Below are 13,641 nucleotides of genomic sequence, written 5' to 3' on the forward strand. Positions count from 1 at the left end.
ATTACCTGATTAAAATTTTTGAAATTGAACTCTTTGTAGATGGCATCTCTTTCGCCTAACTCAGACCAGCCTGAAGCTTTAAGATCAAGCAAAACTTGGTTCCTTTCCTCTGTTGTCAACCAGTGAGACTGTGAAGACTATTAAGAGAAGAAGGAAAAAAAAAAGGAAGAAAAAAAAGAAACATTCCACAAGTGAGGTTTTATACAACAATAAGAAAACAACACAATGAAATTGTGGTTATGTATTGTAGAAATGTAAATGTTCAAGAAATAAGAGGTAGAAAAATCACTATGTGATTTGTTACTTTTTATAATTTCACAGACCAGCATAATTCACATTACTTAAAACAACCAAGAAACACTGTTTCTGTTTGGTCTATTAAGTTTGGCTATATATTTTTGTATTGAACTATAGATGAGTGATAGACTCTTATGAGACCAAACATGCACACCAGCATACCTGTACCCTATAGTTTGTTCACCTGAATTATCCAGATGCGGATTTGGAATCCAGATGATTCCAAATTGAATTAATTTCCATATATTCATTTTGCCACATAAATAAGATTATTTACATTATGCACTAAATGTACAGTTACATGAGGCTAGAAGGGATATATTAGGGGAATATTTGTATTTTAAAAGACAGAAACAACATACAGTATGAGAGTATATTACAGATAACTTGTATTTTACTATTCCTAAGAAAGTAAAAATAGATTTACAAATAGCAAGCATTGCAGAAGTCTAAAAGCAATAGAAAGGGGTTTTTTTCACTGACAACACACAAAAAAATTGACAATACAAACACATGCAGTTACAAGTTATTGGTACAAGCACTAGATTCTAAACAGCACTTATTCATATGTCCAATTTTAAGCAAAATGACTCCTTCTAAACCCAGTGGGAGCACAGACTTGACAGATTATGCTACCTGCTTAAATATCTAAATCAGTGCCTCAAAAAACAGGCCTGAAGACAGAAGGGTCTACAGGTTATTTGGAAGAGGTCTGATATTTTTCCTAGAAACTGAGATTAAAAATCTGTTTAATTACAGGCTGTATATTTTAACAGACTGGTTTCAAATTCACTCTATAAATGTAATGATTTAACAGGAAGAAGTTTTCTCCCTACTAGAGCAAAATTCAGTTTGCTTTAGTCTTTATGAATATTAGTAGGCTATCACAATTATGTGAAGCCTTACTGAAAGTTGCTGAGCAGTTTTGCACCAGGACTTCAATAATGTTTTGAAGGCCTGTAGATATCTAACACAAAGCTCTTCTGTTCAAACTTGTTTTTTCCTTTTTTTTTTTTTTTTTTGACAGCTACATGCGCAGTTATTTCATTACAGAAGTGCCAGTATCCGACCTCCAGCCACTGTCTTGTCACATGTACTTACAAACTAATTTGACAGTGCTAATGGGGACAATTAGTGTTCCCGCGAATCCAGTTTGATGTGCAGGCAGGTCTGTGCTCACCGCTCTGGTACAAACACAAGGAGCAGCCCCTCTGCCACCAGATGGTGCTCTATGGCAAATCAGAACAGAGGTTAATGCAATTAATTCTAGCTGAGCAAAAGCCTTCAAGAACGCTCTTTATTGCCAAATGTTTATCTCACAGAATCTAATAGCAAATACACAGGCATTGCTAAGGAGCAACCTACCGAAGCCTCTGTAATTTCCAAGAAGCAAAAGTTTCACCAGTAACAAGGGACAAAAAAGCAGTCTGAAGTCACTCCAAAGCATCGCTATGATTTTGTGTGTTCAATGGGATATATCCATCCTAACACATGGGTTTCACAGTGCCCAAACTGAACTAATTTAGGCTCTTTACTCTTCAGAGTAACACTTCAGACTTGCAAGAACAAAGTAGTCGTTTGATATCAAATTTGTGTTGCTATGACAATACTTTGTAGGTTTGAATTTCTTTTTACTTCTTTTTTTCCCATCACTTGTAAATATTGCCAAAGTTAAAATAATAAATTTGAAGACCACTATTATCTGCCAAGAGGTGAAATTAGCAGGATGATTTAAGAAAATTCTCAGAGGTTTTGTTTTAGATAGCAAAGTCCAGGATTTGGACCAGGAATCAGTACAAAGTTCATTCTCCTGGCTGTCAGTAGAGATTTTGTTTGGTTAGCTCTAAACACATTTCAGTTACCTTCCCAAGGCCTTATTTAGGCCACAGAAGTGAAAGAGACAATGGTGTGATTTAAAATTAGATCACATATTTCTTCACATAAACACGGAGATCGAGTTTGACGTAGGACTGGGTGCATATCAAGCATAGGATTTTGTTTAGAAATAAATTGTGAAGGCCATGTTTCGCATTGTTTTCTCAAACATATTACAACCATTTACGGATGATTCAGAAATGCAGCAGAAAGCAACATTAACGTGCTTTAAAAAATGCGAAAGTATGAGGTGCCATCTGCATTTCCACAACTACACATCCATAGCACTGTGCAACAGAACAGAGCGCAAATTGTCTGAAAAGGTAGAAAAGCACAAAAAAAGCCAACGCAGCATGGACATTGAAACGTAAACAAGGACTCAGCACACAAAACCGCTACAGCCGACCCGTGACACACTGGTGACAGGCTATCATATGAGGGCTTTAGCAAACAACATCCATTTGGGAGAAGTTCAGGGAAAAAAGCCTGAGCCAAGAAAAAAAGATTGCATTAGTTATGTAAAAGATTAGCACAAAATATTTAGTGTTTGAGGGGCAACAGCCGAAATCTGCATATGCAATTAGTTATTACGGCATGTAAAAAAATATATAGATATATACTAGTTATTAAAAAATAAATAAATCAACAAATCAGAATCTCTCTGCTCTGTAGGGGCTGAAATACATAACCTGAGGGGAAAAGTCTCACTTGCTGAGATATATAGAAGCCTGGAGGATTTAGGGCTGCTGAAGGCTAACCCCAGCGCGTCGCCCCTCGCCGCTGCGCCGCTCTCCCAGTTCGGGCTACGCGCCCCGGCCGTGCTCGGAGGCAATGTAGCGCACCGGGAAGACCCTACACGGGGAGGGGGACACGCGACGCCGTGTCGCGGGGGTGCAAGCCTGGCTGTCGGCCCCAACGGCCGCGCACCTGCCCTTGGCGGGGGCCACCACCGCTCCCCGGGCCTTGGCCAGCGCTGCCGCGTCCCGCCGCCCTTCCCAAAGCGGGCCGAGGGCCTCTGCCCCCAGCTGAGGGCCGCAGGGCCCAGGCCCAGGCTCAGGCCTAGACCCAGGCCCGGGGACAGGCCCGTGCGGGCGGGCTGCCCCCTCCGGACACCCGCCCCGGAGGACGCGGCGCCCCCTGCCCCGCTCGGGGCCTCCCGCGCCGCCGCGGGCCCCGCTCCCCCCCGCGCCGCCGCCGCCGCCACCGCCGCGCGAGGCGCCTCACCATGGCGGCGCGGCTCCCGCCGGCGGCCCCCGCCGCCGCCCGCCGCGCTCCCAGCAGCGCCCGCCGCAGCGCGGCCCCGCCGCCCGGCATGGCGCCGCGCCCGCTCCGCCCCCGGGAGGAGCCCCGCGCCCCGGCCCGGGGAAAGCGGCGACGAGGAGCAGCTGCCCCCGCGCCGCCGGGGACCGCAAAGCCGGGCAGGCCCGGGCGAGGGGAGACGCGGCCGGAGGAGAAGTTCCCGCGTCCAGGCTGACGGCCTGGTGCCACCCAGCCTGCAGGCAGTCACTGTGCATTCCTAATTTGCCAAAAGTTTAAGGTTTTCAGTCCCCTAAGGACAGCACTGGAATAGGCACCCTTCAAAGCAGAGGAGGCACAATCATTTTTTTAAAGACATCACTAGTTCTTTATAGGTGTCAGTGGAGACGATTAGCGGGGAGAATCCAGCCCTGTGCCTCTCAAACCAGCTGGGTGCTAGAAGGGACGAGCTCTCCGGTCCTCAAAATCTTGACTCTTATTAATAAAATACTTTCTAACCTTAACCTCAGTAATATCCAAGTTTTATCACTGCAGTTTCCATTTAACACACACAAATAAAGGACCTGACCCTTCCATATCTGGAAAGTTATGGAAAAAAAGAAAATAGATTTATTTTGTAGGAATAGGAGTCCTTTGTTAAGCAACAGAACTTATGACTGTACTTGCTCCTTCTTGGTTTAATTTCCACTCTAAAGCTTCATACCAGGGTTTCAGAGCAAGCCTATGCCCGTATAAATGCTATGCCAGCAAATAATCATAAAAAATGCAACATACCAGACTGTTACTCAGACCTTATTCAAGATCTTGCACAACGAAAAAAGCCTTATCAATTCTTTATGTAGCATCAACTGCAGACTTTTCAACCAAGCAAACATATGTTAGCAGAAATGTTAATAAAACTAGTCTCACTGATTTAGGTAGGTGATTCATACCTCACAAGTCTGTAAGAAAGTGACTTAAGGTCATGCAAAAGGAATGTAATTTAATTCCATAGGAAAGTGCTAAATACATTATGCACCCCTCCCACCCCCCACACATATACAATGCAATCAGCTTTAGAAACTATTCTAAATCGAAGAACTGCCATTGCGAGTCAGACTGTTACTCAAAACTCACAGACCACAGTGAACAAGGTGAAGAGCATCTAACCTCAGTACCAAAGGTGGGAAATAGTCACCCTGTCTAGAACTGTACAAGCTTTTAAATTTTTATTGTTGCTGGTATTACTGTATCCAAAAGTGCAAAGCAAATACATACTGTTATAAAGTCTTTTTAGACAATGCAATCATTTGTTTGACGTACACTAATTTTTAAAACATCTTTTTCTTCTCTATAGTTCATTTTCCTGACAATCAAACTAATTTAGTAACAGCACCTTTCACTAACATATCCCTTTAACATTTATTTCAGGAATATTTAAGCCAGAAAATGAGTACAATCTGAGTGGGTCAACACATCCTACTTCCATAGTATATATTGCATCATCCACACAGAAACTGTAGGTTTTGTAAAAGAAGATTCCCAGACTCCACCTGAATGGGAGCAACTCTACTCTATTCCTTTGCCAAGCAACGCCACATATACAAGCAAATATGCTGTAGGAATCTTAATTGATCTACAAAGCTCAGGGACTTCTTAAGAGCAAAGTAGAACAGTATCACATATTTACATTAAGGTACAATAAAAATAAGCAAGTCAAAGCAATTTAATAAATACATTTTTAGTTAATATTTTTTCATATTTGTTTACTTACCGTGTTAACCATCATGTGTTTGGTTTTTATAGATTCAGTAGGTGATGAACAAAGCAGATTTTCAGTCCAGATTATAAATTACAACCAGCAAATTCAACAGTTCATTCTAATGTACATTTAGTCCATACAAATTCCTGCTTTACCAATAAGCAAGGAATCCTGTCCCTTTTTCAGCATCTCAAATTATTCTTGATGTTCATGCTCTTGTCCTGGGATTAGCCACCGAATGCTCTCAGTTCGAATAGTTGCATACATAACAAAGCTAGCCAGAAAGAGTAAAGAAAACAGAAGTAGCCAATCTATTCCTTTTGTCAGAACACTAGGCAGAGGGCCTTTCCAGTCTTCCTCAGTCACAGTCACATCTTTTTTAGCTTCTATCCCTGAAAAAAGAATCACTTGTTCAACACCAATAATAATCACTTGATACAAACAAGTTGGTTACATTTGGAGCTTTATTCCTGTTCTCAAATTAAGGTGCATGTACAGTTAGACTTAAAATTTTGGTCAGACAGTCTTTATGTTTTGACGTGTCTACCATATAGTTTACTCATGTAGAATGAAAAGCTTATCAATGTATATGTATATTTTCATAAGACTGTGATACTGGAAAAGGTTCATTCTGTTCTTCCATAGCACAAGCTTTTTTTTTTTTTTTGGGGGGGGGGGGGGGGGGGAAGGTTGGTATTTTTGCTATATTAGCAAATATAACAGTTCCTGACCTCTAATGAAGGCCCTCATTGGCCTAGACACTTTTTCTTTTGTCATTCAGAAGAACACACCACAGAAAGCCCAGAAAGCTGTCCAGCTGCAAGCTCACAATGAGGGCAGCCAGATCACGAAAACTGGAATCCTTTTGTCTCTTCCCGCACTGTCTTATCCTTCAGCACTGAAGCTGTCTCATCCCCCAACTGCTGTCAACCTTACACAGCACTGGCAATATTCCTGGTGTTCATCTGCCTTTATTCTCAAACTAATTATTGGGGAGGAAGAGGTGCTTGATTCTTCTCTGGCTAAACCCCATTGTCTCTCCCTGCTCTTTAAATGCAGTCCAATAAGTTGAGTTTCTACTTCTAGCATGCCCTGAAATCCCACTCACTAAAGCAAGCGATTAGATGAACCTCTGCTGCAGATGGCGCCCCCAGGTTCTTCACGAAACTCATTTTAAATAGGAATAAACAAGGAAAAGAAAGCTCAGTTTGGAGCTAAGAGGCAATCCTGTTCTTCCTATTGCTACATCAGAGCTGATTTACATACCTGTTTGATTAAAAATGAAGTCTTTCAGTGTTTCCAGTGTTCTGTCTGTATGATTAAATCTAGCCATAGGTTTAGCACCTTGGAAAAGGAGGATGTTGGGTACAGCCACAGTTCCAAATCTAGTTGATAAACTGATTGACATAAAGCAAACACAAGATATGAAGGAAAAGAAATCCACTGAAGAAAGAAACGCAAGACTTGCAATACAGGCAACGTCAGTTTTACTATAGTAATTTGTCACTTCATAACAAACAACATACAACCACTTTCTTGCGGCATTAGGGAAATGCTTTACTGATGAGTTAGTCAACAATGCAAGATTCAGCACTGGACCAGCATGTTATTTCACCATAAACACGTGTATTGTATGGATCTGAGTTTTGTTATTTGAGGATATACTGGAGAGTGTGGAGGACATGTAACACTTTTCAGACTAATGAAATCCCAAAATGAATTAGCAGAACACAGTTATCAGTTTAATTATACCTACTGATAGAGTAATCTGTTTCCCGCGTGTTTAAGATAGAGTTGTCAAGAGGAAAAAAACATGAAAACAGCATAGCTCAAAATAAAAGGGACACATAACCATTTATATTAAACAGTTAAAAAAATCACTTCTGTTTTTAAAACACAAAGCTTGATATTGGAAATAAACTGATATAAGATCACAGAAAGTCTGAGTTACCTGCTATGCTGAGATGCATCCAAGGCTAGGAAGCGAAGAGTTGGAAATGCTCGAGGTAAAGAATTAAAATGAGGTGCTAGACTGGCAGAGAAGCGGCACCATGGTGTGTAGAACAAGACTAACGTACAGTCACTGCTGTTTGGGTTTAAGAACTCCATCAGATCCTTACAGAAAGCAGAATAAAAACAGACATGAACAATTAAACATTTAACAGAGTTCTTGTACATAGGAAGGCATAATTCAGCGAGCAGTTAGATACCTGACAGTATTTATCAAGTAGCTGAATGCTTAAGTTTTTTTTGTTTAATTAAAGTTTTCTCCCCTATAAGAAATAAGCTAGAAATAGACACTGTCACTGGGAATACGTGCCGTTAATAACTTCTGAAAGACACCAATCTGTCCACCGTGAAAGCTGACAATTCACTGCAGGCACATAGATCAGAGAAGGACAAAGATGCAGGCATATGGATCGAGCTGCATCTCCAGTATTTCTGCTCAGAACAACACGAGAAGCCTCCTTGCTCAGACGCTTACTAAGTGCACAGAATTTTAAAGAAACATATGCAGTGTATTGACAACAAACCTTTCCTCACCGCCATTCATTTAAAACAGCACAAAGCAGTAAACTGAGCGATTTACTTACTTGAGAAACGTTCAGGATCTGTAGCGTGAAGTTTTCGACCCCAGTAACGTTTCTCTCCTCGCAGTTTACTTTGGGCGTTTTCATGCCCTCGGTGCCGTTGGCCTCCTCAGCCGGCGCGGGCAGCACAGTCTCCAGCACAACCGGGGACCCTGCTGCGAGCTCTCGGCCGTGGGCGCCAGGCGGAGCCGAGGGGGCCGCCGGGCCGCCGCCGCACTCGCCACCTCCGACCGCAGCGTCGCAAGCGCCCGCAGCCGAGTCGGCCGCGGGCCCGTCGCTCGCCTCCGCCGGCACCACCGAGAGCAGCACGGGCTGCTCGGAGGGAAGCCCGCTGCCCAGCATCGCGTCGGCCATCTCCGCCGTCCGGTACTGCGCCGGCCCGCCGACCCCCGGCGGCGAGCCGCCCTCGGCGGGGAGCACAGGCCCCGGCGGCGAGCGGCCGCCCGGCTCCGCCGCGGCTCCTGCGGCGGGAGAGAGGCGTCAGCGGCTGCGCCAGGCAGGCCGCGGGCACTGCCGCCCAGCAGCAGGATCAGCCCCGGGCCGCCGCCCGCCGCCCCCCGGCTCTCCCCCTGCTCCGGCCTCACCTGCAGGGACGGCGCCGCCCAGCCAGGCCAGCGCCAGCGCCAGCCGCCACATCCCCCCCGCGCCGCGCCGCGGCCCTCCCGGCGCCCGGCCGCGCTGCGTCTCCCCGGACAACGGCCGCTTCCGCCTCAGCGCTGCGCCGCTTCCGCTTCCGGCGCACGGCGGCCGTGCGTAGCGCCGCAGGGGGCGGGGTGCCGCCATCTTGTCGGGGCGGAGCCGCCGCCATGTTATTGGGGCGGGGCGGCGGCTGAACTAAACGCGCGCGTTGAGTTTATTTATTTATTTATTTAAGTGACTGCTGCCACCCGGGGAGTGATTAAAGTTACTTGGGCCTGACGGTTGCTTTTCCTCCTGCTACAGCTCACGGCGTTTCGTGTCTTGCCGCAGGCATCGCTAGGAGATGGGGAGGCGACCCGAGCCCCGCGGCCGAAGGGACGTGACCGCCGCAATCGCTTCAGGCTTCAAGGACAAACGTCAAAAATGCCCTGTAGGTACACTAGTCATCCCCGCATTAGGAGAGGGAAAAATACTAGAGGAAAATAAAAAGCATTCAGAGAGAATTCAGTTGAGGTCCCAGTCATTACAAATATTAAAAACATTTTTTTAAACACAAATTTTCTCATTCTGCACCTATGAACCTGCCCTGCAGACCCTCCATAATGTAGGCACACAAAACAGCAGCTCCAGGCATTTACGTGCACAGTCCTTACAGACACAGGCCCTGCTGATGGCCGCAGGGGACACACTATACTAGTAAGCGCAGGGTAATTTTTGGTATTTCATGCTCCTGGAGGTCAACAGGCATTTTTACTGTTGATTTAAACTAGTTCAGGTCCAAAATTGTTGCAGCAAGGGAAAGGTCAGCCTGAGGACTTGACAGGGTGTTATGATTGTATGGTAATTTATACAGCACACAAACGCACACCGTGTAATTCATTCCAAAAGCGTGTTTTATTATAGCACAGTATGACAGCCTCAGGCTCTCGCTGTGATGAGTTCAGGTAGCAGGCATACAATTTTCTGACTTCCTAACATGATGAGAAAGAAACCCTGAATAGTATAGACTGAACTATTTGCCTGCTTCTACCTTCTACTATTTTGACTTCAGAGAAGGGTAGATTCAGTTTGCCACATTTTCAGTGCTCGTGAAGACTAAATTTAAACCTCCAGCCAGACTGGAATGGGGGGGTAAAAGCCAGTTAATTACAGCCATACTTTTTTAATCTAAAAAGAAAAAACAAGCTCTTGTACATCAGCATATCAACCAAAGGTCCCAAGAGGATAGGCAAGATAAAAAGAAATACCAGAATATTTAGGAAATAAAGTATCATTCTTCTTGTCACAGAATTACTTATTTGCTGTCAGTTTAAAACTCAAGGGCTGACTAAGTGGGGCATTTTGAATATCAACATACTCCTTCAGCTGCTAATACCCTCCCTTTTTACTGTGTTCCTTAAAACTGTCAGCACCAAACACAAAAGATTTTACCAAAACTGCATCTGTCAAAAAGTGAACGAGGATCACAAATTAGGTTAGGATGAACTACACACACATACTGTAAAAAGCAAGACAGTACATGCATATAAATGAATATGGATGTCAGACGGCTTTATTACAGAAGTTCAATTTTTGTTTTTACTAGGGAACATTTCTCCAACTCTACCCTTTCTCAGAATGCACATTTCTTTGCTTAAGAAGTTTTCCTGTTCCAAGTCCAATTTGCATTAGTACTAATACTGAAGCCATGATAGCCTAAGGATATAACATAAGCAAGTTCTGCACTTAGAGGAAAAAATACTTAATTAGACCAGTTGATATAGACCAGGTAAAAAAGCTTGAAAGCAAATACACATAAGGAATCCAAGTTGGTACAGACTAGTCAGGAGACAACTCCCCCATTCCCAGTTGTCTTTATCTTTTCGAATTTGGACAGAGTGGCATATTCAACTTGAAACCATTTTTTTTCTCCTGGCCATAGACTGCATATGGTTTCCAACTCCTGGCTCTGTGTCATCAGACTCCAGATTCGTTCACCAACCAAAGCACTGGATGGTGTCAGATCTCCAACACAAGTGATGATATTTCAAACCTTAAAAATAACAGATAGCTTTCTGGCAACGTACTTACACCTGAGACAATTCTGTGGATTTAATCCAAACAGAATACTCTTCCAAGCATAACAGAAGGCAAAAGGTTTATGCAAAATTGCAATTTTTTTTGGTCATCATATAAAAGTAATGCACTAATGAAACAGAAATTAACTCCCAATAATTAAAGATACTCAGGCTGCATCATACATAAGTCGCAACAAATGTACTATCCCAGTACTTACATATTACAGACAAGACACATTTATTATGTCTACTAGTTCTGTTACAAAACTGTTTTCAGTGGCTTACATTTTTCTTATTTTTTATACCAAATGTCTGTTTTCAAGAAAAAGTCTATTAGAAAAGGTTGTTTTTTAATCTATTTAAAAATCTTGGATACCTTAGAAAAAGCTCTATTAGGGAAGGATCTGAAATTTAGCAGAGAGCAGGATTTGATTTAAAATGAATCTTTTGTGGCACCCATGAATAACCACCAGAACTTGGTAGTCATTTGTGCATCTTAGGTTTCAGCAGCTGGATTTCCTCCAAAATTTCAGTCACACTGGGGAAGCTCCTTCAGGGGCAACATAGTTAAAATACGGTCAAAAAATGAAGGAAGGTGAAAGAAGGTGAAAGGAAGACGGAAACACACTGGGATAAAGAGTCGATGCTATGATCTTCAAAGCAAGATTCCATTCACCTGTAATCCTGACACAGCTATGACATTCTGTGTATTCAATAGCACAGAGATTAGGTGGAAGAAAACATGATTTAAGTATTCATGTCAGAAGTCACAGGTTGAGGTTGGACAGGCAAGTTTAGCTTATGCCTAAATTTGGGATGCTTGACTTTGTAATCTTTGTGTTCTCTCAGCATGGCTGCAGTTGAATATTTTTATTTTAAAAATATGACCACTTTAAGCAGTAAATCCACATTTCAGTATTGTGCATATCTCAAAGGCCTACTCTAAATAATCAGACTCACACTAATTATTATTGTGATACTTCTTCACTAATCAGAACAAGCTTTTGTGGTATAAAAAAAGGAAAACATGAAAGGCAAGAAGATTTATCTGCTTCAGATCATTTTAACAACACTTAACAATTCCACAATATTTTTTTAACTTCAAAGTACTTAAAAGTTGTTAACTAATGATTCCTTCCAGCAACCCCACAAGATAAGCAGATATTTTTGCCATATTTTTACTGACATGAAAAATGAGACATTGTCATCCTTAGGCCATGCAGGGAATCTGGGCAAGAGCCAGCTTCAGAACACAGTAGCTTTTGGGCTGCCAATCCTGTACGGTCAGGCCACACCTCTCTCTTAAATGTTAAACAATAAACACAGAGCCACAGGCAGAACCCTGATAAAAATAGCAAACAGTGCAAGTCAGCAAGTCAGTCCTTTACTTTTAGGCATTACAGCTTTAAATGGTAACTGTCAAGAATAATTTTCATTTGTCTTGGTACAGAAAGACACTGATGAACCAGCATATTTAGCAAGTACAATTTCAATCATTCACACTATATTATTTGTGCTACTTTAAGAGATCCCAGAGACAGGTACTTCACAAAAGCATAAGAAAATGCCAGCGCAGCCCCAAAGAAAGCCTTGGTGTCTCATCATGCACATAAATAAAAGCTTATTAAAAAGATACAACCACCTTAAAGACGTCCCCACTAGCAGAGGTGATGCCCTAACATTGCTGTAAGCCATGTCAAAAAGCTGACAATCCCGGTCTCTCAGCATGAATAAATCATAAAGTGGTTCTGTCATTAGGAACTCTGCACCTGGTATTGCGCACCAACTGTATACTGAGGGGGTAGAATACTTCCCAGTTTTTGGTTGTTCAATTCATTATGTGGCAGAGAACACAACAGCCATGCAAGCAGTAAAGCAACTTCCAACACAGCTAAAAAGCCTGTATCATCCTATGATATAATTTATAAATGATTTAATATCCAATACTTAAGGTTTACTTAAAACTAAGAAAATAATCCATTTTTCCCAAGGAATCACATCCAGGAACTAATCTTTAGACAAGAATGTGGCAGACTGGGGTCCACTTTAAATATATCCAGTCACTTTCAAAGCCAAACATTCGGAACCACCAGAACAGTTGATATCAATAAAACCTGACATCAGATGGCTTTCTGGGGGTAAAAAGCCACTTAAAGTCTGCAAAGTAACTACAATAGCATCTAAAATGATTCATACCTATCCATATTCGGGACCTTTGAAAGTATGTAGAAGGGAAAACGGATGGTGTTGGAGAGCAAGGCAAGGAGGCAGTCCTAGCAGCTTAGATTGCAGTTCCTCATAGGGTAGGATTGCTTGCTTTGCCCCACAGTTACTGAAAGTCTTCAGCAAACTAATAAGGAGGAGTTAGGTGGTATGCAGAGCACAACAGTCTAGAGCTGCTTTCCAGTAAAGATATACCAGAATATGGCTTGGATACAGGAATAAATGCACTACATCCACCACTGACTAATGAATAATCACCACTATCCCATCAAAGTTTAGTATATAAATACTCTCAACTTGATTTTGATGTACAGTGGAAGAAAAAAAAGTAAGAGCTTGCTAGGTCTTATTCTACTATTTATACATACTTAGCTATATAAATGCTTTCCTCCATTCTTCTCAGATTTGAGTAAAAGCATAAGAAAATTAAGTTACCCTAGCTGAATTGTCAATTCATTAAAAAACAAGCAACATTGCTCTATTTAATAATACATTGCAATTCATATGCGTTCTTTGCCTTAATTCAAATATATGGCACTTTCCTATAACAAGCAATACACATCTCACATTGAAACGGTAAAAGCAGAAGAACAGAAAGACTAAACTAACTTACTTTAAAGTCATATAATGTAGTGACCTCCCAACTGCATTCTTTGTTAATTTTTAAGTCCACACAAGCATCAACACACTCAATCTGATGAAGTCAGATTCACTCACACTTTAGTAAGGCAAGGGACAAATGAATAGGCCACTGGATTTTAAGTGAAATCTATACAAGCTGTACCATAACACTTCAGTGTCAGTTGGTTACTTAAACTGTAAATGAGACAGCAGGAGAGCAAACAGCAGCATCACTGTGTTTCCATTTACAAGAGAGAGGAGTTAAGCTAAGTGGTCTCACATGCGATCAATAGGCGTTTTAAGACACAACTGAAAATCCATCAAAAAAGCCGGAGAAAAA

The 13,641-nt window shown here is 42.4% G+C and overlaps 2 protein-coding genes across 2 annotated transcripts in view; both read right to left on the reverse strand.

Moving 5' to 3' along the window:
* PCBD2 (pterin-4 alpha-carbinolamine dehydratase 2) overlaps positions 1 to 3,549 on the reverse strand; it is a 29,002-nt gene extending 25,453 nt beyond the window's left edge. Inside the window, exons 1-2 of the mRNA XM_064521115.1 lie at positions 3,397 to 3,549; positions 6 to 137 (exon numbers count right to left, since the gene is read on the reverse strand). Coding sequence (XP_064377185.1) covers positions 6 to 137; positions 3,397 to 3,486 — 222 coding nt within the window. The 5' untranslated portion in view covers positions 3,487 to 3,549. The remainder of the gene's footprint in view (positions 1 to 5; positions 138 to 3,396) is intronic.
* Positions 3,550 to 4,620: 1,071 nt separating this feature from the next.
* TXNDC15 (thioredoxin domain containing 15) lies at positions 4,621 to 8,501 on the reverse strand. The gene is made up of 5 exons (XM_064521114.1): positions 8,346 to 8,501; positions 7,765 to 8,222; positions 7,122 to 7,285; positions 6,437 to 6,567; positions 4,621 to 5,562 (listed from the first exon to the last, which is right to left on the reverse strand). The coding sequence occupies exons 1-5, from the start codon at positions 8,395 to 8,397 to the stop codon at positions 5,366 to 5,368; spliced, it is 1,002 nt and encodes a 333-aa protein (XP_064377184.1). The 5' UTR covers positions 8,398 to 8,501; the 3' UTR covers positions 4,621 to 5,365.
* Between the last annotated feature and the right edge of the window lie 5,140 nt (positions 8,502 to 13,641).

Source organism: Dromaius novaehollandiae, chromosome 15, assembly GCF_036370855.1.
Source record: "Dromaius novaehollandiae isolate bDroNov1 chromosome 15, bDroNov1.hap1, whole genome shotgun sequence".
In the NCBI taxonomy this organism is placed as follows: Eukaryota; Metazoa; Chordata; class Aves; order Casuariiformes; family Dromaiidae; genus Dromaius; species Dromaius novaehollandiae.